This window comes from Falco rusticolus, chromosome 12 (genome assembly GCF_015220075.1).
Source record: "Falco rusticolus isolate bFalRus1 chromosome 12, bFalRus1.pri, whole genome shotgun sequence".
Taxonomy (NCBI): Eukaryota; Metazoa; Chordata; class Aves; order Falconiformes; family Falconidae; genus Falco; species Falco rusticolus.
The window spans coordinates 15,983,702-16,010,346 of record NC_051198.1 but is presented as its reverse complement, the minus strand read 5'-3'; the positions used below and the strand labels follow the sequence as shown (position 1 = coordinate 16,010,346).

Genomic DNA, 26,645 nt, shown 5'->3' with positions numbered 1-26,645 from the left:
GTAAATGCATCCGAATTGTTTCCCTGTGCAAGCACGCTGAAGCTTGTTTGTTATTTTATTCTAGGGAGCTGGAGACAGTTTTGTGGGAGCACTAGCCTTCTACCTGGCTTACTATCCCAACTTACCCATGGAGGAAATGATCAGGAAGTCTAACTGCGTCGCATCAGTGAGCGTCCAGGCATGGGGGACACAATCTTCATATCCTTACAGGAAGGACTTGCCTCAGGACCTTTTCTAATTGACATTGTCTAGCTCTAGGTACTGATTTTATCTTATCCCAGACAGCATTATTCTCCTGACCGCAGAGGTTCCCCTCCGCTGACTGGAAAGACCAGGAAAGTCTTTTATTTCTAATTTGAGGAATCCTGTTAGTTTCTGTTCTACAACACTAAGAGGGGGGAGCTGGGGGTGCCTTTCTAACACAGCACAGCAGGTCTCTCTGGCCCCACACACAACCACTGGGCTTGCGGCGGCCCACATGGCGCACTGTGCTGAACCACATGAAGTTTACAGCAAAACATCTGGAGGGTATCGGGCTCCTGGTAATATTATTACTTGATTTTATCAGACCTTCTGATGTGCAATGCCATCACATGAAGCAGAGCTTACCCAAAAGCCCATCTTATTTCACCAGGTTCCCACTGCTTCTTCCGTTCCTAGGAGGGAGCTGGTACAGCACTACCCCTCCAAGAAATTACACTGACTCGTGGTCACTACTGTTGAATCTGTGGCTGGTAGGTTAGAAAAACTTGCAATCTTGCCATTGAATTCCTGCTGTGGAAAATGTTAATTTTTATTGCTTTATAAAACAATAGCTCCTTTGAAGATTACAGCCTCTTTCACAATGGAAAACACAGACAATGGGATTTGCTATTTAATTTTTTTTTAATTGAGCACTGTAAAAATAACTCAAAAGATAAATAAATGTTACTGTGATGATCTATGTCCAGACATTAAGAATTTTCTCTCTCTACATTGTTTTATTCACAATGGCCTTCAAATCACAGGAGACGGTGATCCCAGTTCATTTCCTCTCTTTTCAGCCCATGTTGCCGATTTCTGAATCAGCGTTCACCCCGTCGTCCCCCCCCACCATTCCCTCCTCATGCACAAACTAAGTCCAGTCATTGTTCAGATAGAGCGGATTTTTCTCTTCTCTGTGAAGAGGACACGTTGTTTTGCTATAGGGGAAAAAAAAGAATCTGTTAAGTAGTCTGAAGTGTTAAAATTCAATTCAAAAAGCCTACATCCCTTTCTCCTGGCTGCCATCGCTGCTTACATGAGTGTGGAGAACTGACTGGCACAGCGCTGCTGTTAACCAACTCTTGAAGGAGTTTAGTAGTGCTTTCACTTTACCACATGTAATTTTTAGTTCCCAAGAGGTCCATTTTACCTCTGCAAAAATAAGTATCAGGATTTGAGTGACTGCAAACATTCAGCCACTGCTCTGTGTGACTATTGAGCCACAGCTGCTTGACGTAGGGACAAAACCACGTTCTTACTGCTTTCTACTACTCTTCAACTTCAGAGCCTGAACAAAACTGCAGATGATGAGCTGGATCTGGTCGGTCTTGCAGACCAACTGAAAAGTAAACCAAGTGTCCTGTGGATCTCAAGGAGGCACAAACGGGCCGTGTCTCCAATGCCTGATGCAGATGTTAGCAAAGTCAGTTCAGCTACAGGTTAAGCATAGTCAATACATTACTAAAAAAATAAAAATTAACAAATACATCCAAGGAAAGCTTCACAATGCCATTTGAAAAGCACCACCGTTCCACTTGAACTTCGTTATATGAATTCCTTTGAAAGCTGCCCAAGAGCAATCCACACAGTAACAAAATCTCTTCTTCCACATAAAAGTTTCACTTTAAGAAATACTGCAACTTAGTAACACATTCTGTTGCCGCAGTTAGGAGGTAGTGAAACTTGGGCACTACTGCCACTACTTCATTCTGTGGAGGTCCCAGGTTTTTGAGAAGTACAAAACATAAGGTGAAAATGCATGCCAAGTGAAAATGCTTCCTAACATATTCCTGATGTGAGCTGGTATCTAGACTCAAATTTACTTCCCTTCACACATGCAGCACTTTCTCACATCAATTTCTCACTTGTGTTCTACGACAGGCTACAAAGATCAGAGCTTTTTTTCTTAATTACTTCCAATTTCGTACTTCAACAACCTACTATGTGTTCTGCAACAGAAGTGCTACTTAGCCTGAGCTCTCCACTCTCTTCACAATTCTTAGGAGTTGCAAAGCTTCTGAAGAATCTCTTCGCACAATGTTTCAATGCAGTAATTTAAACTTTTCTTATTCAAGAAAATAATCCCAGTGACCTCCAATTCCCCTTCTGTATGGAATTCAGAAGGAGAGCCACAACCTCTGTCAGCATGAGTGCTTTGATGAGAGCATACTGCTGCTCTGGTGGCTTCTCTCACGTGCCATAAAGCCCCTGTACTGTTAGACGTGAGTATGAAAAGGTTAGTTATCTGACAAGAACATAAGATTGTAAGAAGAAATAAGCTTGAGCCACATAACTACTGGCCATGCAGTATGTTATCTACTTAGAGCTGCTTAATACATTTCTTTATTCTATAGAATAAATATAAAAATATTTTTAATAAATATATATGTATGTATATATATTTATAAAAATAAGCCTTTTTTGCTTATTAGCTCTGCCATGCTACTTCTAGCACGGTCTGGTTTAAATTCTAAGTTTCCCCAAATTAAGCTTCTTAACGTTAAATCAAGCTTTTTAATCTTAAATGCAGACTGTTTCTTCCCCCAGAAACTTGAGCTCTTAGCCACCTTTCAAAAAGCTGGGTGACGAAAAGGCAGCTTGGCAAGTGCTATAACCCCCCAGAAAATAAGATTCTTAAACTGAAAAAAATTGCGAGGACCACAGGAACATAAAAGAACCCACAAACTGTCATCTGGAGAGCAATATCATTTGTGGAGGAGAAAGAACTTGTATTTATTTCTTTAAAAGTCCATTTTGTAAGTGATGGTTAAATTTTATTGTCTAGATCACCCATGGCAGCTTAACAGAACATTTCTATTGATGCATATTTCGTGGCTGCTTGTTGGAGGTAGCACAGTCTAGCAAACCACACAAAGAAACAGAATGAAAGAACTCCTGTGTCACTCTGCTTTGCCACTGACATGTGGCGTGGCTGTCATCAGAGACTCTGATGTGTTGGGCAAGTCATTACTTTGTTTCACTGCCACAGTCTGTAAAATGAGGGTAACGTTTGTTTACTTCCCACTGGAATGTCATGAAGAACAGCAACTGTGCAATGATCTGAGTATGAAACATGTTATGACATATTCTGCTTAGATAGGAAAAATCCTGTTTTATTCATATCTTTTGCCCCACACAGTCAGGGAAGCATATAGAAAGCAGGCTGACTTCTTCCCCAAGCTCTTACCGATGGGATCGTATCTCAGCAAGACCAGTTTTTCCTGCAGTCGGAGTCTCCTGATGTTGAAACAGAAGCCTGTCTCAGCCGCACTTTTCATCCTCACCAGGACATACCTAAAGGCACAAGGAACGTCTCTGTGTCAGTGCACAGGCACACAGCAATGGCCACCACATCTGCCAGGACACGGTCATAGCATAAACAATTCAACACAATCACACAAGATAATTCATTTCAAATTCATGGATGCTCTGGATGGCAGCATCAATACTACACGCTAAAATTATAACACAGACAGCTCACTATAAACCACAAGATCCAGCATCAAGTTTAAGTAAGTAACTCCTGAGCAGAAAACCGAGAGGGGAGGAAGAAAAACAGGAAAGAAAGGAGGAGAAAAAAAAAGAAGAAAAATCAGCATACAATTGAGTCACTATAGCTTAAGAGATAATGGCAAGAGAGGAAGGATGATGGTAGTTAAAGATGTTCAGGCTGTAGATAACAGCGTATCGCAGACTATCACTTCCACATGCAGAGAGGAACCCGAGCTAATAGGATGGAACAAGAGGCGTGCAAAAGGAGAAGCAGGACCCCTTGGCACCATCCATCCCACTAGATACAGGGCTTGATGTTAACCCAGCCACAGGAAGCCCCTGCCCCACAGGGGGATTCTCTGTTTGTGGAGCGGGCTGGCTGGCAGCAGCTGCGGTGTCCCTGGGAGCAGGGCAAGCCAGGTGACCAAGAAAGCCGCCACCACGTCCCCACCCTCAAGCACGCAGAGATCTGCGCAATCTCCCAGACACAGGGAATCTTCAGAAATATCAAAAGAAAGATCAAACCCTTTAACCAGTCTCTAAACTGCATCTTTCTCTTCCATTGCAATAAAAAGATGGATATGTATCTGCATTAAAAAGTAATTTTCCTGGATTTTCCTGCTAATACAAAATGGTCTATCAAAACTAACCTTAAAGAGACACCCATTCTTCCTCGCTTGTGCAGCTCTGACCACTGCACTTCCTTGAGCTCTCCCTTGTCAGCTTCACAACCTTATTTACTGTTGAGTTCAAAATAAACCTAAAACCACTGGATTCCTGCAAGCCAACTGCCCAAGCACAGTCTAGGGATTATCCCCAACTTTTGTCCTCTCCTGTACACTGCTGCAGGTGTGATGTGTAGCATCAGCAACCACACAGACTCCTTCCCCTATACCTCACCCACTTCCTCAAAGACTCTGTGCAGTTTCCCCTTTCTGAGGGAATTGGTGGTATCAGTATGACCAGGTCCTGAAATTCTGCACCACATATCTGAGGCCAAGCCCCTTCTGAACAGTACACCTTGTTCAAAAAACTTGCTGCCTGATGAAGAAATAACTAGGAGCCGAGGCAGAAAAAAAAAGTGGAAAGCTATTGGGCCACAGGAAGAAAACCCAAGGGGAGTGCAGAAGGATAAATAATATAAGGAGATACATACTCCTGAAGTATATATGGGACTATACAAAGAACAGAGAAAGGAATGTCAGGAAAAAGAAAAAAAACCAAAAACCCAGCAACACAAAAGAGTGGGCGGGAGCGAAATCACTACATTAACATTAGTAACACCATTTTTAAAAGCTACTTTTTCACCTCACAGAAACATCCTGCTTTGCTGTGTTTGTTTCTGCAAACAGATAACAGTAGAATGCTGAGATGGCAAACTGCTCTCTTCCCTGTCAGGCGCATACTTGGGAAGTGCTTTCTTAATTTAAGACCTTGACAATTGCACAGAAATCCTCTAACAGAAGAGTCTCTTCGAAACCAGCAAGTGGTTGGTACTGGCTTTGTTGGGGGCAGATTCTTAAAAAAAAAAAAATAAAATAAAATCAGAAAACGTACCAAAGGCCATAGCTCCTGAGGCTGTGTGGCACCAAACAGAACACACTTGCACAGAATGCAGCTTCTGAGAATCAGAAGACAGGAATGTCTTCACATAAATGTATCAGTTTAGCCCCTTAGATTTGTCTAGCTAGTTCTCTTATGAATAGCATTTTGGATGCAAGTCATTCTCTCCATGCGGTCTTGTCTCCTTGCATCCACACTGTAAGACTACTGGTGTGATGAAAGTATGTATTCCTTCCCTTTTCAACCCTTAAAACACATCAGCATTTTTTACAAGTCAAAGGACTGTGACTAATTTTCTTCCAGAGCCCACTAACATCTCTCCTGAGCCGAACTACAGAGCAAACCAAGATGCCCAGAGCACTGACTGCACCCTGTCCACTCCTCATGTATAAACACACAAACATGCCAAAACTGGGAATGTTCTGCACCCAGCCTACACAAACGCGCAGGTGTCACGGCCCTAAGTAAAGCCCACAAACAACAAAAAGATCCACGCTGTACCTCAGCTTGCTCTCCGCAGCTAAACAGTATGAAAGGTAAACAAGAGGAAAATGACGTGGATAGTCTATAGCCTCTCTAATCATAAATCACAGAGGCGTGCTTCCCCTGCACAGCACACTTTGTATATTACATCTCAGCTCGACATGACAGCCTATAGGACAAAACCTGCCTTTGCTGCAATTTTAGAACCTAGCAGGGGTTTCCCACCATTCTGTACTCACCTGTGAAAAGACACGTGCGAAGGGCAGACAGGATACAGATAGATTCAAGGACTGCAATTCTTTCAGTATATTAAGAAATTCTAGAGAAACTTAGTATTTTGTAAAGTCACTTAAAGATACAAGGTAGCAGAAATTAAAAACTAGTGAGGAAAACACTTACTTAGATTTGCTTTTGGCCACTGGGTGGTTTGTTTGGGTTTTTGTAAGCATGAAGAAGAGAGAAAAAGAAGAAACAGTTATCATTTTATCTTGTTTCCTTTATACACAAGACATAAAGCTTAAGAGTTTTCCACTGCCTGCCTTTGCAATAGCCCCAGACAGATTGTGCAAATAGATTTACTGTCACACAAAAATGCCACTCATCCTTCCATCTATGTACTCCCAAGCTGCCTGCTCGCTCTTCCACCATAAGCATCTGTGCAAACACAGCACCTTGCACAACAGGCTGTGCTTGTTGCAGCCTGCAGATGTTTCCAATATAAAGCTTCGGTGCTGACCATGAATTCAGCAGACGAACACACAGTTAAGGCAGGTATGAACAGCACCGCCGCCGGGCACTGCAGTTGCACTCCCCGCTCCCTGCTCCCGCCCACCCCTGCCCGGTCCCAGCGGTCCCTGCCCGGTCCCTGCCGCAGTGCCCAGCGCAGGCACGGCCTGAGGCCCCGACCCAACCCACCGCGCCGCACGAAACAGGCAGAGATGCAATTTTTTTTTAATGTCAGCTCGGTGAATTTAAAGTAACCATAAATCTACGACAAAAATGCAAATAAAACAAACAAACAAAAAAAAAGCCCACGCAACTATAAAAAGATGCTCATCTACACTTTGTCCCGGCCAGGCTCGTTCAGGCCGTCCTGGGCCTCCGGCCACCCGCCCTCACGCCGCCCCGCACGCCCAGCCGCGGCCACGGGCACGTCCCCCCGCCCCCGCCCGTTTCCCCACGGAGCTGCCCAGCGCCGGGCCAGGGCCCGCGGCGCCGCTCCCCAGCCGCAGGCCCTGCCCCACCGCGGCACCGCGCAGCTGGCAGCGCCCCCCCGGAGGCGCGGGGCACGCCGGGAGCTGTAGTGCGGGCGGGCGCGCTGCCTGCCGGGAGGCGCAAGCCCCGCGGCGGCCTCAGGTGGGGTGAAGGGCAGGTCGCGCCGCCGCCGCCTGGATGCCCCGCCCACCCCCGAGGCCCTCCCCGCCGCCCCCCGCCAGGACCCGCTCCCTGCACCACTCACAAGCCGCCACCGTTAGAAACATAATGCCGGTCCCCGCGGAGCCGCCCCACCAGCCCCCGCCGCCGGCACCACTTGCGGGGCGCCAGGCAGAAGCGCTTCCGGGGCGCGGGGGCGGGGCGGGGCCGCTGCCTCCCCGCCCGGCAGGGCGCGCTGCGGCGGAGCCCGTGAGGGGCGGGGCCCGTGAGGGGCGGGGCGGGGCTAGTGCGGGGGCGGGGCGCGGTGCGGGGGCCGTTAACGGCCGGCGGGGCGCTGGGCTGTGCTGTGCTGGGGGTTGTGGGGTGTTGCTGGTATCTCCGGTGAGGCGGCCTGTCCGCCCGGGTGCTGCGGCGCCACTGCCGCTGCTGGGGCCTAGCGCCGTGCCTCCCCTCTCCCGCAGGCCTGCGCTGGGCCCTCGGGCGGCGGGACTGTGCCCGGCCTCGGCAGCCCCACTGCCGCCCTGGGGCCCGGGTCGTGCCTCGCCTCACAGCAGGCTCGGCCCTCGGCGCGTCCACTGATCTCCTCCGGGCATTGTTCCCTGTGGTGGGCAGGAGAGGGTACTGCCATGGCGCCAAAGGCCCTGAGGCGCTGGGCAACTAAGCCTGTCGGTATTTATAGATACTGTGCAAAAGCAGTGGGCAGGGAGGCTGGAGGGGGACACGATGGCAAGTGTTCGTGTTCTTCTGACTGGTTAGATTATTAACTGTAAGTTATTACCCTTTAAAGAATCACAGGAGGTGGGTGTCGCTTACTTCTCCCTCTCCCATCAATTAGGTAAACTGTTAATGACAGAATTCAAGTTCTTGAATATTTAGCAACTAGTAAGGCAATAAAAATGTCAGCCTAACATATTTAGATGGATAGCAAGATTTAGAATATGTAACAACATGCATTTCATTTGATACTCTGCACGAAAACAAATGGCTGACCCTATAAAAGGCTGGAGCAAGATGGCATCTCAAGGAAACTGATGCTGCCTCTGTCTTCACTTGAGATTATGTTCTTTGTGTCGATTCAATTATTTCCAAATAGTTCCTCTTAATGATACAACATTTCAATCTTTACTATTTGGCCCTCAGAAGGATAAATCTAGTAGTTACATAATCTGCCCATGAATACCGGAGTGAGAACTTGAAGGCATTCAGGATGATAAAATGTAATGCTGTAAGACTTCTTTGATCTCCTTATTGCCTCAGTCAGAGCACAGACTGAAATGGAAAGGGATTGCCAACCTCCTGACTTCACTGCCAGGAATATAAATCAACATTAAAGATGATTTTTAAATGAAATAGCAAGTTAAACATTTGTACAAACACATCATCAAATAGAGGTTATACTGCCTCTTTTTAAACCTCTTGCCTGCTGGCAAAAAGAAAACTGTTCCAGTGACATTTTCTCTGCTCTGCTGTGACAAGGGCTGCATAAATATAGACACCGTGAATTAGAATAGACTTCAGCAATCTTCAGCTTCCTTTCTAGCAGCCTCTTCTGCAGTTTTCCATAGCTATGGGTGAAAAACAGGGAATCTAAAACTGGTATATATGGCAAGGCGGTGACACTATAACACGTCCCTGATGGCAAGAGTCATAGTTAAGCTTGGGGAAGAGGCATCCTGGCTGGAGGAAAGGAGAGAGAGTCAGGATTTCTGACCCCGACTCCGATACAGATTTGCTGTGTGGGCTAGGATAAGTTGCATACTTTGAAATCTTCAATGGCATGTGCAATGCAAATGCAGATTTTTCCTTCAACTTTGCCTAGAGAAAGCAAGGCGTGCGATGAACTGTAATGCCAGCCGAGATAATTCTGATGCTTGTTTAAAGAGAAGTCACTTATGTCTCCAGTGGAGAAGCTGCGGATGCCAAACCTATCAGTGTCACTCAGAATCAAACACAGGGTGGGTTTTAATTCAGCTAGAAAAACAACAATTTGTCATGTTATAACCTAGCTGATTCTTTCCATTTTTAAGCCTTACATTCTAGGCTGGGACCTCTTTTACCTCCAGGAAGTGAGGAGATGGCTGCTCCTTGCCAAGGAAGTGTGGTAAGGTTGCTGGCACACACAGGGCAGGCAAGGGGCTTGTGTCCAAGGTTGGCAGGGGTGATGATTCTTCAAGTGCACATGGCACTTCATGTCAGTCATCACTTGAAAAAGTCACAGGAAAGGAGAGAGGGGCAGCAGATGAAATGTTTGCAAGGTAAATATCCTCTTGGCACTGTATTTTCTACATGAGTTACTGTCAATTAATGCATACAAAAACCCAGTGCTGGAAACAAGAGAATAACACTCTAAAGCCTGGGAAAAGCTCCACGTGTCCTTCCTGGTTTCCCACAAAAAACAGGCAAACAGCTAACCAAGCCAAAAAATGCACACAGCTCGGTGGACATAGTTTTAAAACAGCCAGGCTATTTTCACCTCTATTCTTGCTTTCTCTTTCTCAGCTGTTACAACTCAGCAGGGTTCTTGCTGTCCACAGTGTTAAGCAAACACTCACGGGCACTATTGTGCAAATCACTCATCCCGAATAACAGACGGATTTTTACATTCTTTCTGCATATCTGAATCCATTCTCCCAAGAGGGCCCAGAAGAAAGTGGGCATTAGCTTAATGCAGCTCTGAAAGAGGAACTGTCCAGGTCAGGAGAACAGGAATGATGGAAAGAGCCATCTAAATTGCTAAATCACTTTGAGCCAGTGACCAAATCCATTTCAGCTGCTGGCCTGTTTGAAGTGAGCTGGTAACAGCCTTTAGCCCAGTTCTTGGGTGTGACCGTGGCACACTATCAATTTATTTGCTGGCAGCCTTGTTAGAAAAGGCAGAAAAGCGATGGGCTTGGACAGTTCCCTTCTTACCTCCAGAGTTTAGTTCCCCCAGATCAGATACGGGGCATCTGGTGTGGCAGGTTAGGGCACAGCTCCATTTTCGGGGCTTTACCTGTTCCCTGCTTATTCCCTCCAGAGCACTGGTCTCTGGATCTGTTCCTGGAGCTCCTTTCCCCAGCACTAACGTCATTCATATGTAAGGGGGGAAGAACAAAGACAGCACTTGCCTGTTTTCTTGTGTGATTTTTCAATACCCATTTCCCAATCCCGACATCCAAAGTAACAACATCCTTTCAAACCGCCCCCTCTTGAAATGCCACAGTAGTCAAACAGCTGCAAATCAAAACACCTTGTAAACAAGTGACTGAAATCCCGTGGGATGCCTGAGGGCTTGGGCACGTCTCAGAGTGATTATAGTTCCTGCTATACAAATTGGAGTCCATGTAGCACAGTTTGTGCCAGCTCCGAGCTCTTGCTTTTTATTTTTAGTCCTGTTTGTCGAGGGGTTCTCATGATAAAAAGAATGACGTTCAGTATCAGTGATACACAGATTAAATTAGATGGTAGCCGGAAGTGATCGTACGACTAATCCTCCCCACTGAGACTTTTTCCACAGGATTTGGGATCCTGTGGACCTCAAGGACAGCTTTTCTCTGGGTGAATTTCACTTCCCATCAGCAGGCAGCTGAAATACTGGACTCGCATGGGACATATGTGCAAAGAAATGAATGTCATTGTCACTGCTTACGCCAACAGCTGGGACCATCTGGGACACTAAAGACAGCATTGTCTAGCTGTGTACAGCTGATTGAAGGTTGTTTTTAGCAAGCCTCTAAATTTTCTTCCCTTTTTGGGGCAACAAAACAAGTCTTTTGCCTTCCATGCATGGGGGTTTTCACACATAGCAGCTTAAGTCATCAGCAGGGCGCAGTCCTGAGACTTTTTAGTCCCCTAGACATGTCACCCACGCTTATGCTGAAGACATTACTCCTTTCTTTGGAAGAAGCTGCCTAGGGGGAGGACAGGATAGAAGGTGCATTAGGGGGAGGACAGGATAGAAGGTGCATTAGATTACATCTGTAAAGCAGATCTCTCCAGAGAACAGGATCAGTTCTCATTTGTTTTGGCTTTTTTTTTTTTTTCCACTTTAAACTTTGGATTACTTTCATTTTTACTACACCGTAAAAGAGGGAAGTACAAGCATTAATTGGTCAGCAAACACTCTCTATTGCTTAGAAACATGGAAGTCATCCAGGCAGCTTACCTAGTGCACCGTCAAAGGAAGATGGGATTGGTTGCTGTGTAGCACAAAGGGTTTGGTATTGTGGCAAAGAGTGTACCGAACCCAAAGCTGTGAACCTTAAGGCCAGTTATTTTTAAGCAGGGTAGGTAAAGGCAAAGAGAGAGATAATTATGTAATGTGAACATGATGTGGCACAGATAGGGAATGGAATTTTTTTCCTTCTATAGCTTATTGGAGGAGAATGGCTTGAGTGCTTGCACATGGTTCATTTTATGTCAAAAATCTACTGTGGAATGAATTGGTGTATCACTCCCATCACTTCTTGGCAAGGGGTATCTTCATCTTTAAGCTGGAGTGATCAGCTCTAAGGGAAAAGAAAACAGGCAGGTTGAAGTGTGGCAAGTGGATGTGGTCCTGACCTTTTTTTAATTCTGGAGGGTAAAAAAAAACCCCAAAATATTCTAGAGAACCAGAAGGAGGAGAGGGCTTTCTGCATCCCATGGCCTCCCTAAAGACTTTCTCACCTGGAGGAAGGTCATAGGCTTCAAAGCTGTTTCTCAAGTGCTGCTGTGTAGTATTGTCTTGATGTCATGCATCATTATAAACAAGTGATTATTTCATTCAGGTTTTGGGAAATGATGGGACTGCAACAAAACACCCACAGCAGTTCCCTCCCTTATTCCAGCAGGCTCTTTAGTGAGCTACATATGAGCTGTACCTCACTAACTGATGGCTGGCTGTCTGTCTATGTCTGGGGAATTTGAAGGAATATTGGTGGGTTTTATGAAGGGCAGAGAGCTGGGAAGTAGGAGAGGGACATAAATTTGCAGTGTCATGTGGTTTGATGGCTGCTTGGTCTAAGAACCACGGGCTGACAAGGCCCCAGGGCTTCATGGCTGCAAGCGCTGAATGCATCATCGCTCTTTTTTCTATGCACTTGTGCTTCTGAAGCCAGTCAGTCATTTACACCTGATAGGATAGCAGAAAAGCAGAGTTAAGCAGAGCAGTGTTCCATTCATTTCTGTCTGCTTAGCTCAGGTTCGAGGTAGACCTGGGATGAATACTTAAAAAAGATCAGAGTCATCATAAAGGAACAAGTACTAGAAATGAGGTTCAGCAAGAACATATGTAGAAATCTGTTTGAAGTCTTAGGCTCTTGCATAACTGTTTCTGGTTAGTTCCCTAAACATTTTTCATCTGCTGTAGTCCCCCTAGACCCATTTTACTTAAAAACATACAAGCAATTTAAAAGTCCTGATGACGCACAATGTGTATGCTGTGACCTTTGCATAGTCTCTGCAAGAAAGGTTTGTCTTTCCTCTTTCTGTTTCATAAGCACTGTCCATCTGGCCCTGCCCTGTCACATCCCTGAATACGAAGAAACAGTCTCCCTCCTGTGGAGGGAAGGCAGTCCGTTAGGACTATAACAATATTCACAGGTGGCCTGTTGTAAGGGATTTGTTGATGAATGAAGGTATATGTACACTCCAGCACCTTTTAGCCCATGTGAAACTCTTCAGTGGTGTCAAACAACTAGATCAAATAATTTAAAGATAGCTCAAGCTAGCTGGCTTGAAATATTCCTTGTCTGAAAAAGAACAAGCTATCATTAGACAGACCAAGGTATTCTTGGAACTACCCACAAAACAAAGCCAGACCGAATGACGTGATTTTGCCAAAAGTTATCCTACCCAGGAACCAGAAAAGCCATTCACCTTCCTTTTTCTCCCCTCAAGTCTTACAACATGGGCTCTAACCTCACCATTACAGGAAAAACTGCTTTTCCCAACTGTGAAGATCAATAAAAGACCAGGTATTGCTCTCTAAAGGTGACTGATCCCGTAACACTAGTCGAGTTCTTTAAGGGTGCCTTGCTATCTAGTCTAATCTCAGTAAATGTCCAAGGAGCATAATTGCCTTAAGGACCATATATGTAAACACGATGAAGATCTGGTCCGTAGCACCTGGACTTAGATAAATTCCTGTCCAAATATTCTGCCTGCTCACACGACCCAGTCCATACTCGGAGTGGGAGAAGACTGGTGGGTTGATATTCCCAGCCCTGCCTTGCACTAGCTTCTGATGACCTAGTTCTGGGTATCTGAAGATCTAACTGCTTCCTCAGTACAGAAATATTCTTGCATCATTTTGAAATCATGATGTTCCCACTGAAGACTGCACATTATCCAGTACTGACTGCAGTGACCTCATACTTGTATGTAAAATGGCAGTCAGGCATTTCATGTTAGCAGTAAAAGAGAAGGATTTACTGGAAAGGGTTTAGATTTGTTTTTAAAGTGTCTGTGGAGCCAAATCAATTGCAAGGGTTTTCTGAGCCGCTGAACAACCAGAGGCAATCATTGCACTTCTCCGTTGCCAATTGCAGCCTTGTACCTCTTCTAGGCAGGGACTGTCTTCTACTCCGTATTTGTACAGCTGCTAGTGTTGTAGGGTGCCACCCCACCTGATCCTCCGCACCAGTACGATGGTATTGGTGAGCCTCCACTTGCAGGACAGTCAGCAGGACACCTCCCTGGCTGCCCTCCTGGCTGCGATACCTGTGGGTGAAATACAGGCAAATGCTTTTGAGTTAGATGTACATCTGATGCCAACTGCATCTGGCAACTGTTCCAGCACTGCAGAGGACTGCCCCAGGATTTCTAGTTATTTATAATTCAGCATCAGATTGGACCCAGTTGCTCCTGGTTAGAGATCTTTTTGCAATAACAAACTAAGATTACATGAAGAGCTTAAAAAAGAATTTCACCCCTCCAGGGCTAAATTACTTCCACTTATATACAACTGTCATATCTTTAAAGGGCAAACTCAGAAAGCTAACACTGAAAAATATAACTCTACAACTGAGATTATCTGCCTGCCTTCTCTAGGCAATCATGTCTCATATCTATAAGGTCTTTCATAGCAAAACCCAAAATTCAAGCTAAGTGGATGGAAGATTTATGTACAGAGTAGGAAACAACAGCTTGGGAGGAGGTGTGTTTGAATGCTGGAGCCAGTTACAAAGACAAACCTCAAACACCATGCGACTGCTTTTACATAGCATCTCACTCATGTCTGGTAAAATCACTCCATGCTCACCCAGACTTTGCAAACTACTAGTCACCAACTGAGAAAGGCATGGTGACGTACATGTTACGGTAGCATCCGGCACAATCCACTTCCATATGTAGCTCAAGATTCATTCCAGACATTTTATAACTGATGTATTTTTCATGAAATAATAATTGGAAAGCAGGGAGAATAAGAACCCTCTGTACCAGCTTACCTGTCCTATGAGAGGTCTCATGCTGACCAGCTCACCTTTAGGGAATTTAATCAGGAGCGGAGTTACAGAGGAACATGAAGAGGTCACACTTTCTCTACACTTTTTGTGAATATTCCCCATCATATGATCAGACAGCAGTCACACTTCACATAGTGGTTGTATTCAGCCCTGATTATATACCTGGATTAATGATTAAAGCACTTAGCCCCAGGGGCAAATGGATTTCCCTGAGGAACACAGAAATTATGGAGAGGGAAGCTCAACATGTCAAATGTCAAGATGTGGAGTTGCTTATAGTCCTTTGTTCAAAAATTTTCCTATGAAGAACATTTTACTCTCTTCAGAAGCCTGGGGGACCCAGGCTTTGTCTTCAGTTTTCCTCTTACCCCTTTTCAGTGGTGGCACAGGAGAAAAGTGAAAGAAAGGAAGAGAAAGATGAGAAAAAGAGTAAAGATTTTTCATTGATTTGTTTTTTTCAATTCAATTAAATAATAAAAAAATCAAGTAATTTATATAGAAATGTCTATGGGTTTCAGATTTTCATCCAAAAAAGGATCATTTCCTTTTTTTTTTCCAGTTCTGCCTATGGAAAATATCCCCTGTGGGGGTTTTATGGTGGGTTTTTTTCCTTCTTTTTATGTGAACTCAGGACCCAGCACTGCATTGTCTTCAGAGAGCAGCACACTGAGACCAGTGACTAACTGGTACCTTGACAGCAATCCTAGCCCATTCTTCAGCCACAATAGTATCTCATATCTCCAGCTGCTCTATATGCTTTGGGTGGCTTTTCCCCAGGACTGGGCTCTGTGTGGTCCCTCCCAGGAATGATACAAGAACAGACTTTCAGAGCAAATCGCTGAAAGGTCTCCTTCATCGAGAGATTAAAAAAATCACTGCCCACTCATGTCCCTCTGCAGTTTGCTTCCCTCTTCCAGTTAAATCTGGTGTTGGGTATCACTGACATCACAAGCTGTGGGTCTCTCTGTAAGACCCTAGGTGATCCTCTGGGGCACACACCCCAAAATGCTGCTGTGACCGAGTTCTGCCCTACTGCTAGCAAGCCCTTGGAGGTCCTGATTTTGGCCCTGCATGGAGATACTCAGACACAGCAGCTTACAAGGAGTGGTATGATTTATTGGTCAAACACACTCAGCTGTGAGTGGAAGTGAGAGTGACAGCAGGTTGGTCAGTGCTCTCTCCTGAGTGCCAGGCTGTATGGACACCTTTATGTGCCCAAGGGCTTTGGTAGTGTGAGAGTAAGCTTAAAAACAGGGCATTCTTGTTTCCGCACTGCATATGTTTATATCACATACAGTTATACCCCTTTCAATAAAATCCCAAGAGCCTCCTGGGTTCATTCAGCCAGATGCAATTTATCATTTAACCTTTTTAAGCATATCTACCAGTTGTCAATCCTGGCTTCATTTTCTCTTTCTTAGAACTGGTGAGCAGAAAGGTCAAATGATGTGAAGTACAACAAAGAGCAAAGGCTGTTCGATTGATTTGATTTTTTTCTTGAGAAAGGGAACAACTTGCAGTTGGCGACACAGTCCAGGATGGGTGGGGTGTGTAATCCTCCATAACTGCTGCAATCTCAGGTTCACAGAGAGGATGGAGTAGCTGCCTGCTCTTTTGCCATTGCTTCCTGTGAGGTTGTCTCTGTTCCAGCAGGAGCCTGTAACTGACTGACTGATCAACAGAAATTAAGGAGTGGCTGAGGAGTTTGAGCAAAATTATGAATTTTCCAGTATGACTTTGGCTATCCAGAAATCCCGGGACGTGGAACAGCACACACAGACAGACCATTTTCCATTGCATTTGCGTCCAGGACTCCAGCCACTTTGGAAACATGTGCAGTTGACCCATAGGCATGGCTTGGGGAAAGGCTGCATCTCCCCAGCCTCTGCCTGTCCTGCAGGAAATGATACCCATTCCCAATCAGTGAAAAAAACAGTCCTGGCAATGGGTTGGTAGCAGCACCTGAGCTGTTTTGAAAATCTAGGCTAAAATTCCCAAAAGAAAGTGGTGACAACTAAGGCCCGGATCTTCAGCCACATGGCTCTTAAGCTCACTGACATCCTTGAGAGGAAAGTTTCCCACTGATTTCAATGAGTTTTGTGAAGGAAATTTCAGCTAAAACAAAGCAGAATACTTTTAAGATACTTTTAAGTCTCATCAGCTGCTATAGTCAACTAGGGTAATGTGCCACTCCAGAGAGCAGATGAAATTGTCTCTCTTTCCATTAGCAGTAGGTTGGCACAAGAACTACAGTTTAGGTCTTTTAGTTAAGTGCCTTAAATTAGGCAGTGCTCCTGTGTGGTCTCAAGCCGTTAATTCTCTCTGTATCTCTTGGCAGCTCTGAGATAAGGACAGTTTTATCTCCCCACGTATAAAAAAGTTGGAGGTCTTAGAAAAGAAAGCTTTATAGAAGTACAGGGAACTATCATACTTCAGCAAAGCAAGCCCACTGTCAAAGGAATCCACACACATGGACTTCTGTCTTCACCAGTCCCTCGCTTCTCTTCTCGTACAGCCACATTACCGCATTACCAGCTGGCTGTCAGTTCTGGAGTGTCCTAACCATTGTTCATTCATATTTATTTCAGCTCCAACCAGCGTTCAGTCTGGGGGCTAAGAGCTTTCTGCAAGATTGGTTTCAAGTAGACGGGCAAAGAATGGCAGCTGGGCAGTGGGCCTGTTTCCCTTCGAGCAGCTTTTGTTATGATTGTGGATGTGAAATCTGCTGATGGGGTGGAGGCTGAGCTGAGCTTCTGAACTGTCTTGTTCATCACTAATATGAAAACCTCCTCTCTTAAAATGAATCAGACCAAACCTTTATGACATTATCCCATGACCCAAAGACTGACTTTACATTTGGCCACAAGAAGAGCAGTTTGTTTTGGGTTTTTTTTTTTAGTTACATGTAACTGGGAGTGTTTCAGGCAGTGTCTCTTTATTTAACAAATGATACACGGTCATGACTGAAGGAACTTTTCATTTCCCTGTGAATAACCAGATCAAGCAGCCTTGTCTAATCCTTGTTCTAGCCTTTAAAGTTGGGACACTTTTAATTTTTTTTAATTCTCTGCCAAAATCTATTTGTAAAGTTGTTATTGCAGTAGCTTCCAGATATGAGGAAGCAAGTGCCTCCCCCCATTTGTCTAAGGGAATAAGTGAGTGGGATCACACAGGAATAGACTGAGTCTCCCCAGTGAGGCTCCTAAAGCACTGTGAAATGGTTAGTGAGTTAAACCTCACAAATCCTTCCTGAGTTAGTGCTAAGTTCCTTTCACTGGTGGAAGGCAAAGTGAGATAAGCACAGCAAAGGGCAAAAGGCATCTGCAAAGAGGATTTTGCTCCTTGAAGAACAAATGAAGGTGTGTCTTGTAGACAGTGATTTACTCAAGGTGGAGTCTTTCCATTGATCTCAGTCATTACAAACATCATAATTAGAGCTTGCTGAATAACATTCAAGAATGGTGTATCAGTATATTCAACACCTTCTGCTATCAGTTTTGAGTAACTTGCTTGTTGGTTCAGAGATTACAAAGTGAGAAGGAGCCAGTGGCATCATTAGTCTGAGCTCCTGCATACTATGTGCTGCAGGATCATACTGAATTGTTTTTTTCTTGGAAATACAGAGTAACTTTCAGGGAATTAATTTTTTTGTTGTTGTTATTGTTTGTTTTACATATTGCTAGTGAATGGAGACATCCACCAAGAGCCTTACCTAAACTGGTTAATTACTCTCACTTCTAAAAGGTCATGGTTTTTTTCCTAGTCGAGATTTGTCTGATTTCAGCTCTCTATAATTAATTTATTTATTTATCTGCCAGTTTAAACAGCTCTCCATTATCAAACCTCTGTTTTTACATTGGTGTTGAGACACTGTGATCAAGTCAACCCTTCACCTGATCTTTGTTCAGGCAGATTGTGCTCCTGGAGTCTTTCACTGTAAGGCATGCTTTCTAGTCCTTTAATCAGCCCAGACTCTCTTTTCTGTATTTTTTCCAATGTGTCACCATCCTTCTGGAATTATTCACAAATAACCTTTTCATTAGTCGAGCCGTTCTTCACATGGTTGAATAATATTTGCCTGATGAATTTAGAGTAACCTTCCTATCGGTTGGTTATATTATTTTTGAGTTCTTAACGTGAGCAGCTGCAGAGGTCTCTTATCCTACAGCTCCACTGGCCATGGAAGACATTTTCATGTGTTGTTTAGTCCTTCTTCTGGACAAGCCACTATACCACCTGCTATCGATCCCAGCTGAGCCACAATGAGACACCAACATGCTAACATGTAAAAATGTTCCCATGTCTCAGGATGGAAAGGGACATAAACCCAGCCATTCTCGGGCTAGCTCAGCACTTCTCCTTGTTTCCTGCAGATTGCCAGAATCCTTTGGTATGCAAGAAATTCTCAGAAGGAAAGGTTATTATACATGGAGTATACTCCTGAACTGTGGAACTCCTGAAAGAAGGCCACGTTTATCACTCCAAGAAGCTTCTTAAGGGGCTGCTTCAACTGATGCTAGTTACTGTATCTAGTGCTTCCTTACCTGTCAATCCCAGTGATTTGTCTTAATTACAGAATCACAGAATGGTCAATGTTAGAAGGGACATCTGGAGATCATCTAGCTCAAGCCTGCTTCTAAAGCAGGTTCTCCTAGAGCAGGTTGCACAGTCATGTCCAGGTGGGGTTTGAATGTCTCTAGAAATGGAGACTTCTCTCTGGGCAGCCTGTGCCAGTGCTCTGTCACCCTCATGGTAAAGAAGTTCTTCCTCATATTCAGAAGGAACTTCTTGTGCTGCAGTTTGTGCCCATTGGCTCTTGTCCCGTCACTGGGCACCACTGAAAAGAGCCTGGCCCCATCTTCTTGACACTCGCCCCTAAGATATTTATAGACATTGATAAGATCCCCTCTCAGTCTTCTCTCCTCCAGGCTAAACAGACCCAGCTGTCTCTGCCTTCCCTCATCAGGGAGATGCTCCAGTCCCCTCATCATCTTCACAGCCCTCTGCTGGACCCTCTCCAGTAGTTCCCTGTCCCTCTTGAACTGGGGAGCCCAGCACTGGACACAGCACTCCAGATGTGGCCTCACCAGGGCAGCACGGAGAGGGAGGATCACCTCCCTCGACCTGCTGGCCACGTTCCTCCGAATGCACCCCAGGGTCCCGTTGGCCACCTTGGCCACACGGGCACACTGCTGGCCCATGGGCAACTTGCTGCCCACCGGCACTCCCAGGTCCTTGTCCACAGAGCTGCCTTCCAGCAGGTCAGCCCCAGCCTGTGCTGGTGCCTGGGGTTGTCCCTCCCCAGGTGCAGGAGTCACCTAACCCACACTGCCTGACCTTACCGATGGGGACGTTATGGGGACAGGGTCAGAAGTCTTGCTGAGGTCAAAGTAGACAACATTCACCACTCTCCCCTCATCTACCCAGCCAGTTGTTCCATCACAGAAGGCTGTCAGGTTGGTCAGGCATGATTTCCCCTTGGTGAATCCACTTTGACTGTTCCTGATGATTACCCGGCTCCATGGAAAGTGATTGACATACTGGGGTATTTGTGAAAAACAGAAGGGTGGGCAAAAATTCAACACCATAGAAGGCTATCCTTGCTTGAGAATGTCCTCAGTCATTCTCATCTACATTTGAAAGAGGTGGATGTTTGCAAGAAAACTGTGTCTATACAACAATTACACTAATTTTAGCTCAGCAGAGTGTCAAGTCCCTTCTTAATTACAAATTAACCTGACTCACTTCTCCTTGGCCGCGGTGTTCTGCTGTCATTTGCTGCAGTGAAACAGGCTGCGGAACTTCCCCTTTAGATTTTCATAAGAAAGCCGCTTGTTCAATGTCATGTTTTAGACTTCAGCTGGACTCTCCTTTCTTGCCAGTGCTTGTTTCCATTGAACACACAGCTTGGTGAAGAAATAGCCCCTTCCCTATCCTGCAGCCTCCCCTGACCCTGCTTCAACCAGACAGGCAGTTGTGGTTGTGGTTGCTCTTGATGTCTCTGAAGCCATTGAGGTAGTACAGCCTAAACTTTCTTCCCTGCTACATGACACTCAAATCGCACCAACCTCCCCCGCCAAAGTGAAAATCAGGGTGATGGGAAAGCTTACACCTTTCGGTCCCACTCTCTTTCTGCAGTTTTGGGGCCTTGAAAGCAGCTCTCAGTGCCATCAGTATCATAAAAACAAAAAGAGCCTCTTTCTGATGCTTTCATCTAGAAGTTCAGAAAGCCGCAGCCACCTCCAGGCTTTGATCTTGAGCCAAAGCCAAAGCCAAAGCCAAAGCCAAAGCCAACCTCCTTTGTTCCCCAGACCTTTTAGTTTTGTTTTGACAGACACAAGTGCTCTTCTCTGTGCTTTTCTTCTCTCTGTTCCCCCTTCTCACACACACCCCACCTCCCCAGGCCCTGGCTGGAAGTCTTATCATTCCTGTGGGAGAACGTGTGTATGAACTTCTGTTTCATAGGTCACCAAGACAGTGCTGGACCAAGGGAGATGGGCAAGCAGAGCCTAGGTGATTTGGCCCCAGATGTTAAGACAATGGGCTTTCCTGCCATTGTTTTCGGTCAGTCTGCCTGACTGCAGGAGGCAATGCACACTCTGTCCTGGTGGCTAAAAATGCCCGCGAGGGAAAGGGAAGGGCCACAGCAGACATCTGGGGCCAAAGAAGAAGTGATTTGTTAACCATGTGTAGCCACAAATGGAGCTTTGAGGGAGGGGACTGCAAATAGCAAACTATTTCCAGATGTTCAAAGTCAATTCAAACATGCCACCTACTGGACCTGAGCTTGGAGGCTTGGTAGAGATGTAGCATCTGGCACTGAAGAACCAGGAAAGATGAGCTTCCACACTTTCCAAGGGTTTCTTGCGAAGGATGGTCCGTCCCTCACCTCTCCTGCTCTCTGGAGTTTATGATCAGTGTCCTCAACTGTGCTCTGCAGAAAGCTTTCATATAGCCAAAAGCTGAAGAGAGCAAGACAGAGGGCATGCAAAATTTCCCCAGGAACTCTGTGGGAATAGTCCTTCTTGTATTGCTTTGTGGAAGGAAAATACATCAGAGCAGCAAAGCACAGGCTTTTTAATGTGGAAATCTTGAGTCTGCCTTTCCTCTGCCAGAGCCTGCCTCATGTGATGCTGAGCAAGTAGGGCACATATTTAAATGCATCCCCTAGTTTGGGATGCTCCAGCTTCAAACACAATGGCCTCTGGTTAAGAGGTGCTGAGCAAGCTTCAGAGTCATTAGTTTCAAAATATTAGATGGTCAGCACTTCTGGAGCTCTTCCTGTCTTAGTTTCTTGGCCTCCGAGGAAACCTTGGAAGTGGTGACAGAGAAGATGGTGAGCCATTTGCCCTGTGTAGGGAAGGTAGAGAAGTCCATGACTCATGACCTTCCTAGACATCCCAAAGGTAGCGCAAGTTACTGCTAGTGAGCTGTAAGCCCTTTGCTAAGCACATTTTGTGTGCTCCGGATCTGATGGAATGGAAGAAGGCAGAACTAAGGGGCATATCTGAAGTACTGCCATGAACCTCCCTGTGTCTCAGAGCTTTTTCAGCTCACTCACTTGAAAACCTGCCTGTGCCGCTCATAGGCAAATGGAATCAAAGGAAAGAGAAACCAGCCTAATACTGCAGCAGGTAAATGTTCTTTCATACTTCTTAAGTGCCACTGAAGGCAAAGCATTATCGTTACAAAAACAGCTGCTGTTTGTCAAAATCCTTCCCTAACATTTGTGGTAGATCATTTTGGTCATTTACGTTCCGGTTCTTCCCTAAAGCTTTGCCACAGGGATTTGGGCAGGAGTTCAAGTACCTGGCAGCTGGAACCATGCCCCGGCTAAGCCACCTAAAGACTGACATTCCAGGCCTCCCCTCATGGAGAAGAGCCTTGGTTCCCTAACTGAGCTTCAGCATCCCGAGTACAAAGCCTGTCAGATTTCATTGTTAACGAGTGAGGAAATAAATTGGCTCTAATTATTCTATGAAGAGCTTAGATGGAATTTTACAGGAAAGAAGCTTTGTCTAGAGATTATAAGAGGAGCCTCTGAGCCAGGAATCCCAGGTTTTATTTCTGGTTCTGCCCTTCATTCATTGAGTGGCCCTGAGTGAATGTTATATCTTGTTTTCCCCCGGTCTGTACAAAGGGGTGCTGATATTGAACTTCCTGGCATAAGTGTTCTAGGCTTAATTAATTAACAGCAGTGAAGCAATCTGAGTTTTCAGTTGGAAGATGCCATAATAATAATCAAAGAAATATTTCTCGCTACTTTGGTGATTGGCATTCTCATTCTTTTTCATGTGTAGATGACAGCCCTCGATGAGAGAGAACAGGGCTTTCAGTCTACTAACTGGTGACTGGGTATTAAGGGAAACCAGTGTGTAACTGGGTAATAAATTCACTGAAATTGCATTTCTTCTTAGGCTGTGAAGAACAGGCAGAAAGACTTTTGCTCAACTATTTGTTAGTCTAAAATTTCCCATTGTTTTATGCAAACAAATCTTGTTGCAAATGATTCACTGTGACTTTTGTTTGAGTAGTTTCTATTCGTGGAGAGTGACTGGCCAATCAACTTACATGGTATTGTGTCTACTCTTTAAGTAGATAATGCTCAGGCTCCCAAATACCTTTCAAAACCATAAAATCACAGAATTGTTCCGGTTGGATCGAATTTCAGGAGCTCTCTAGTTTAACCTCCTGTTCAAAGGAGGAGCAGGTCGGCTACAAGGTGAGAACAGGTTGCTTAGGGCTTTTGACAGCTGGGTACTGAAAATCTTCAAGGATGGTGGCTGTGCAACCTCTTTGGCCAGTACTTGACTGTCCTTATGGTGAAAACACTTTTCCTTATAGCCAGCCTGAACATCTTTCACTTTAATTTATGTCCATTGTCTCTTGTCTTCCCACCATGCGCTGTGGTGAAGAGTTTGGCTCCATCTTCTCGATAGCCTCCTTGTAGGAGCTGTCAGGCTGTTGTTTGTCCCCCACAAAGCCGTTTCTTCTCCAGGCCAAACAAGCCTAGTTCCCTCAGCCTTTCTTAACAGGGCTTTAGCTCCCAACTGTCTTGGTGTTGTCTGCTGAACTTGCTCCAGTGTGTCAACTTTTTTCTTGCACTGGGGGTCCAAAACTGAGTTCAGTGCCATGTGAGTACCTAGGGAAGGGAGATAAACACATCTGCCAGCCTCCTGGCGGTGGCTCTCTTAATACAGCCCAGAGTGCCTTTGTCCACCTTTGCTGCCAAGGCACGCTGCTGGTTCATGCCCAGCTTGCTCTCTGCCTGGATCCCCAGATCCTTTTCTGCAGAGCTGCTTCCCCCTCCCAGCCTGTACTGCTGCAGGGGCTCTTCCTTCCCAAGTGCAGGACTTTGCATTTGTCCTTGCTGCATTTCATAAGGTTCTTATGAGCCCATTCCTGTGGAGGCCCTCTCCAGGGCCCTCTGAATGGCAGCCCTACACTCAAGCATGTCAGCTTCCCCCTGCTACCGTGATGTCTCCAAGCTTGATGAGCAGGGACTCCGTTGCCTCATCCAGACAACTGCTAAAGGTGTTTAAAGAGGACAGGCCCCAGGGTAGACCGCTGCAGTACCCCACTTGTTACCAGCCTCTGGGTAGAGTACAACATGTATCTACCCCTCTCTGAGCCTGACCATCTAAACAGTTTTTTACTTTCTGCTGGTCCACCCGTCTAGACCATAACATCCGAACTTGAATACAAGAATATTGTGGTAGACAGGGTCAAGCCTTGCTAAAGTCATGGTAAAATGCCTGCCAGTCGTGTATGAATAATAGCTACATATATGATATTTACCTGTCTGTGTGTGCCATGTATGTGCACTTTTTGAAAACAGACTTGTGAACTGCTGTGCAGTCACAGTCTAAAAGCCAGTCATCATGGCAGTGAAGTGAATTTATGTCTTACAGTTCAATTTCCTGAACATGGTTCCCATTTTACCTTTGACCAGGATTTTTTAAAGCAATCATCTTTGTCCTTACATCCAATTCCAGTCATGAGTCAAAAGGGTCTCTACATTTGAATGCTGGAGGTACTTCTAGCCATAAGTCATTCTCTAAAGTTTTTCATTCCCCTAACTTCAAAAGGAGTTCTAATCTTTTTAACCTCTGCTTTCCCCAGTAATGTCAAACATATGGTCTACAGGAGATATGGACCACCAGTAAAATCATGGGAAGCTCATGGACTGAGAGAATGGATGTGAGTGAGACACTCCAGGAGAACAGGATTGGCTCCATGCCTGGCCTGGATAGCCTTGTTAGCATAAGCAGTATGGATCTCGGGCGCCATCCACTCTGTGTGTATCTGGGCTTTAAACTTAAACCAGATCTGCAGCTGCAATCACCATGTCCTTGGTACTGATGTCCAGCTCTGTCCTGTGCCTGTCATCTCATCTCCTGTTGTCTGGAGATGTAGTGCAGAGAGTTTTCCCCAGCCATTGGGAAATAGAAGCTGTGTGTGCTTCTCATCATCTCTTCTTGCTAGCAACATTATTTTTCTAACGAAGTTAAGAATATGCTCTGAGAGCTTCTGGGTGCAGGGTGAGGCACGCAGGGAAGAAGGGGAGGTGTGTGGCCATTGTTTAACTGGGTTGGGGAGCTCACTCCTTCTCAAAGCCTTGACCCACTGAAGGAGGGTGGTGCCTAAGTGAGCTGCTCTGCTGCAAAGTTGGAGCCATCCTCCGCAGTACCGCAGTGAGTGCTACTGAACTCAGGTACAGCCACACTCAGGGCTGTGGTTCATCATGGACGACACGATACCACCCATGCCGATGTGCTGATCTCTGCCTAGCTGGAGAGAGGAGACATTCTGAACCTCTGGTTCATCACCTGTTGGAGGTCTCGCATCCAGGTACTGACTGACTAAAAAGGTTATACCCAAAAGCTGGTAGCAGAGCACCCAGGACTAGTGCTAGAAGTCAGGCCTCACCCCTCTTTACAGAACACAAATTTCCAAAATCCCATGTTTGAGCAATTCTTGTAGCTTCCCCTCCTTGGCCAGTGTTAGCTACATAATGGCACCAAGCCAGATAACTTAGAGGAAATAGTTTTTCTTTCAGACTGGCCTGTCAACTCGTGCCTGAAGCCTGAGTGTGGGCAGTGTGCTGGAGATGCACTTGTCCAGGAGTCAGGCAGCACTACAGCAAAGAAATAAAGACATGAAAATTACCATGGGTGAAAAATGCAGAGGTTGGTATCGGCGTCTGACACAGCCAGTGCAGCTTGGGTGAGTGGATGGCTGGATGCTGTTTCTAGCTGATCTCCCACCCAAAGTGTACTGAGGACCTTTGTACATGTGCAGCTTCCTCCTCCCAACAGTACTCATGAATATCATGGTAATTATTATTTCCATTTGCCAAGAGGTGCAGTAACTAGCCTAGGGCCGCTCATCAGGCTGTGGCAAAGGTCAGCCTTGTGACTCCTGGGGCCCTGAATTTTCTATGCAATTAAAGACAGAAATCCTTCCTTTACCAATTCCATGACACAGCACTCAGCGACAATCAGGCAATTGCCTGAATGGTTTAATGAACCCTCTAAAGCTCTGGAGAGAATGGTTGAATTTACTGTTGGATTTTCCAACCTTGTTTTCTGGCAGCCAGAAAATCAAATCTCTTGTAATCATCTTAACTGTGAATATAGGCACTGCAACCTGTTTTTTTATGCCAGGGTTATTTACCACAATTGGGTCCTGTAGGAGTGGGGAGGCGATCTCATCGTGCAGCCTTTCTGCCTGTGCAAGAATGTATTTACCGATGTAGTCATTGTCTTGAACCGGCTAATCCTCTGCTGCCGGGACGGCATCTGCACCACTCGATCCCAGTGTCAGAGACACTCTTTTGCCAACAGCTGACAGCGTTTCCCTGTTTTAGGGATGGGTCTGTTCTTCACCTGCTGGGGACTGTAAATGCTATCCTTGCTACTGCTGTGAAGTGAACGTTGTGTGCCTTTTGGACGTGGCGAGGGGACAGTCAGGAAGTCCTGGGAAGCCACAGGTGCTTGTGCCATGCTGTGGACACCAGCAGGTTTTGCCCGAGATGTGGCCCACAGCAGGAGTGAGAAGACC

General features: G+C 45.6%; 2 protein-coding genes across 5 annotated transcripts in view; one reads left to right on the top strand and one right to left on the bottom strand.

Annotated features, from left to right (window-relative positions):
- Positions 1–943, top strand: part of RBKS (ribokinase) — a 69,775-nt gene extending 68,832 nt beyond the window's left edge. For all 3 annotated transcript variants that reach the window (XM_037405686.1, XM_037405687.1, XM_037405688.1), the window contains one exon: positions 65–943. In XM_037405686.1, coding sequence (XP_037261583.1) covers positions 65–238 — 174 coding nt within the window. In that variant the 3' untranslated portion in view covers positions 239–943. The remainder of the gene's footprint in view (positions 1–64) is intronic.
- MRPL33 (mitochondrial ribosomal protein L33) lies at positions 867–7,361 on the bottom strand. Of its 2 annotated transcripts, none has more exons than XM_037405689.1 (4): positions 7,241–7,361; positions 6,181–6,199; positions 3,431–3,537; positions 867–1,181 (listed from the first exon to the last, which is right to left on the bottom strand). In XM_037405689.1, exons 1-4 carry the CDS (start codon positions 7,260–7,262, stop codon positions 1,132–1,134), a joined length of 198 nt encoding a protein of 65 aa, XP_037261586.1. In that variant the 5' UTR covers positions 7,263–7,361; the 3' UTR covers positions 867–1,131. The 2 variants fall into 2 exon arrangements, with proteins under 2 accessions (XP_037261586.1, XP_037261587.1); XM_037405690.1 differs by lacking the exon at positions 7,241–7,361 and adding an exon at positions 6,822–6,896.
- Positions 7,362–26,645: the final 19,284 nt, after the last annotated feature.

Coding starts and splice junctions, on each gene's coding strand:
- MRPL33 (XM_037405689.1), bottom strand. CDS start 7,262: ATGTTTCTAACGGTGGCGGCTT. Junction 1,182..3,430: donor GCTGAGATACGATCCCATCG/GTAAGAGCTTGG, acceptor TTTCCCCTATAG/CAAAACAACGTGTCCTCTTC.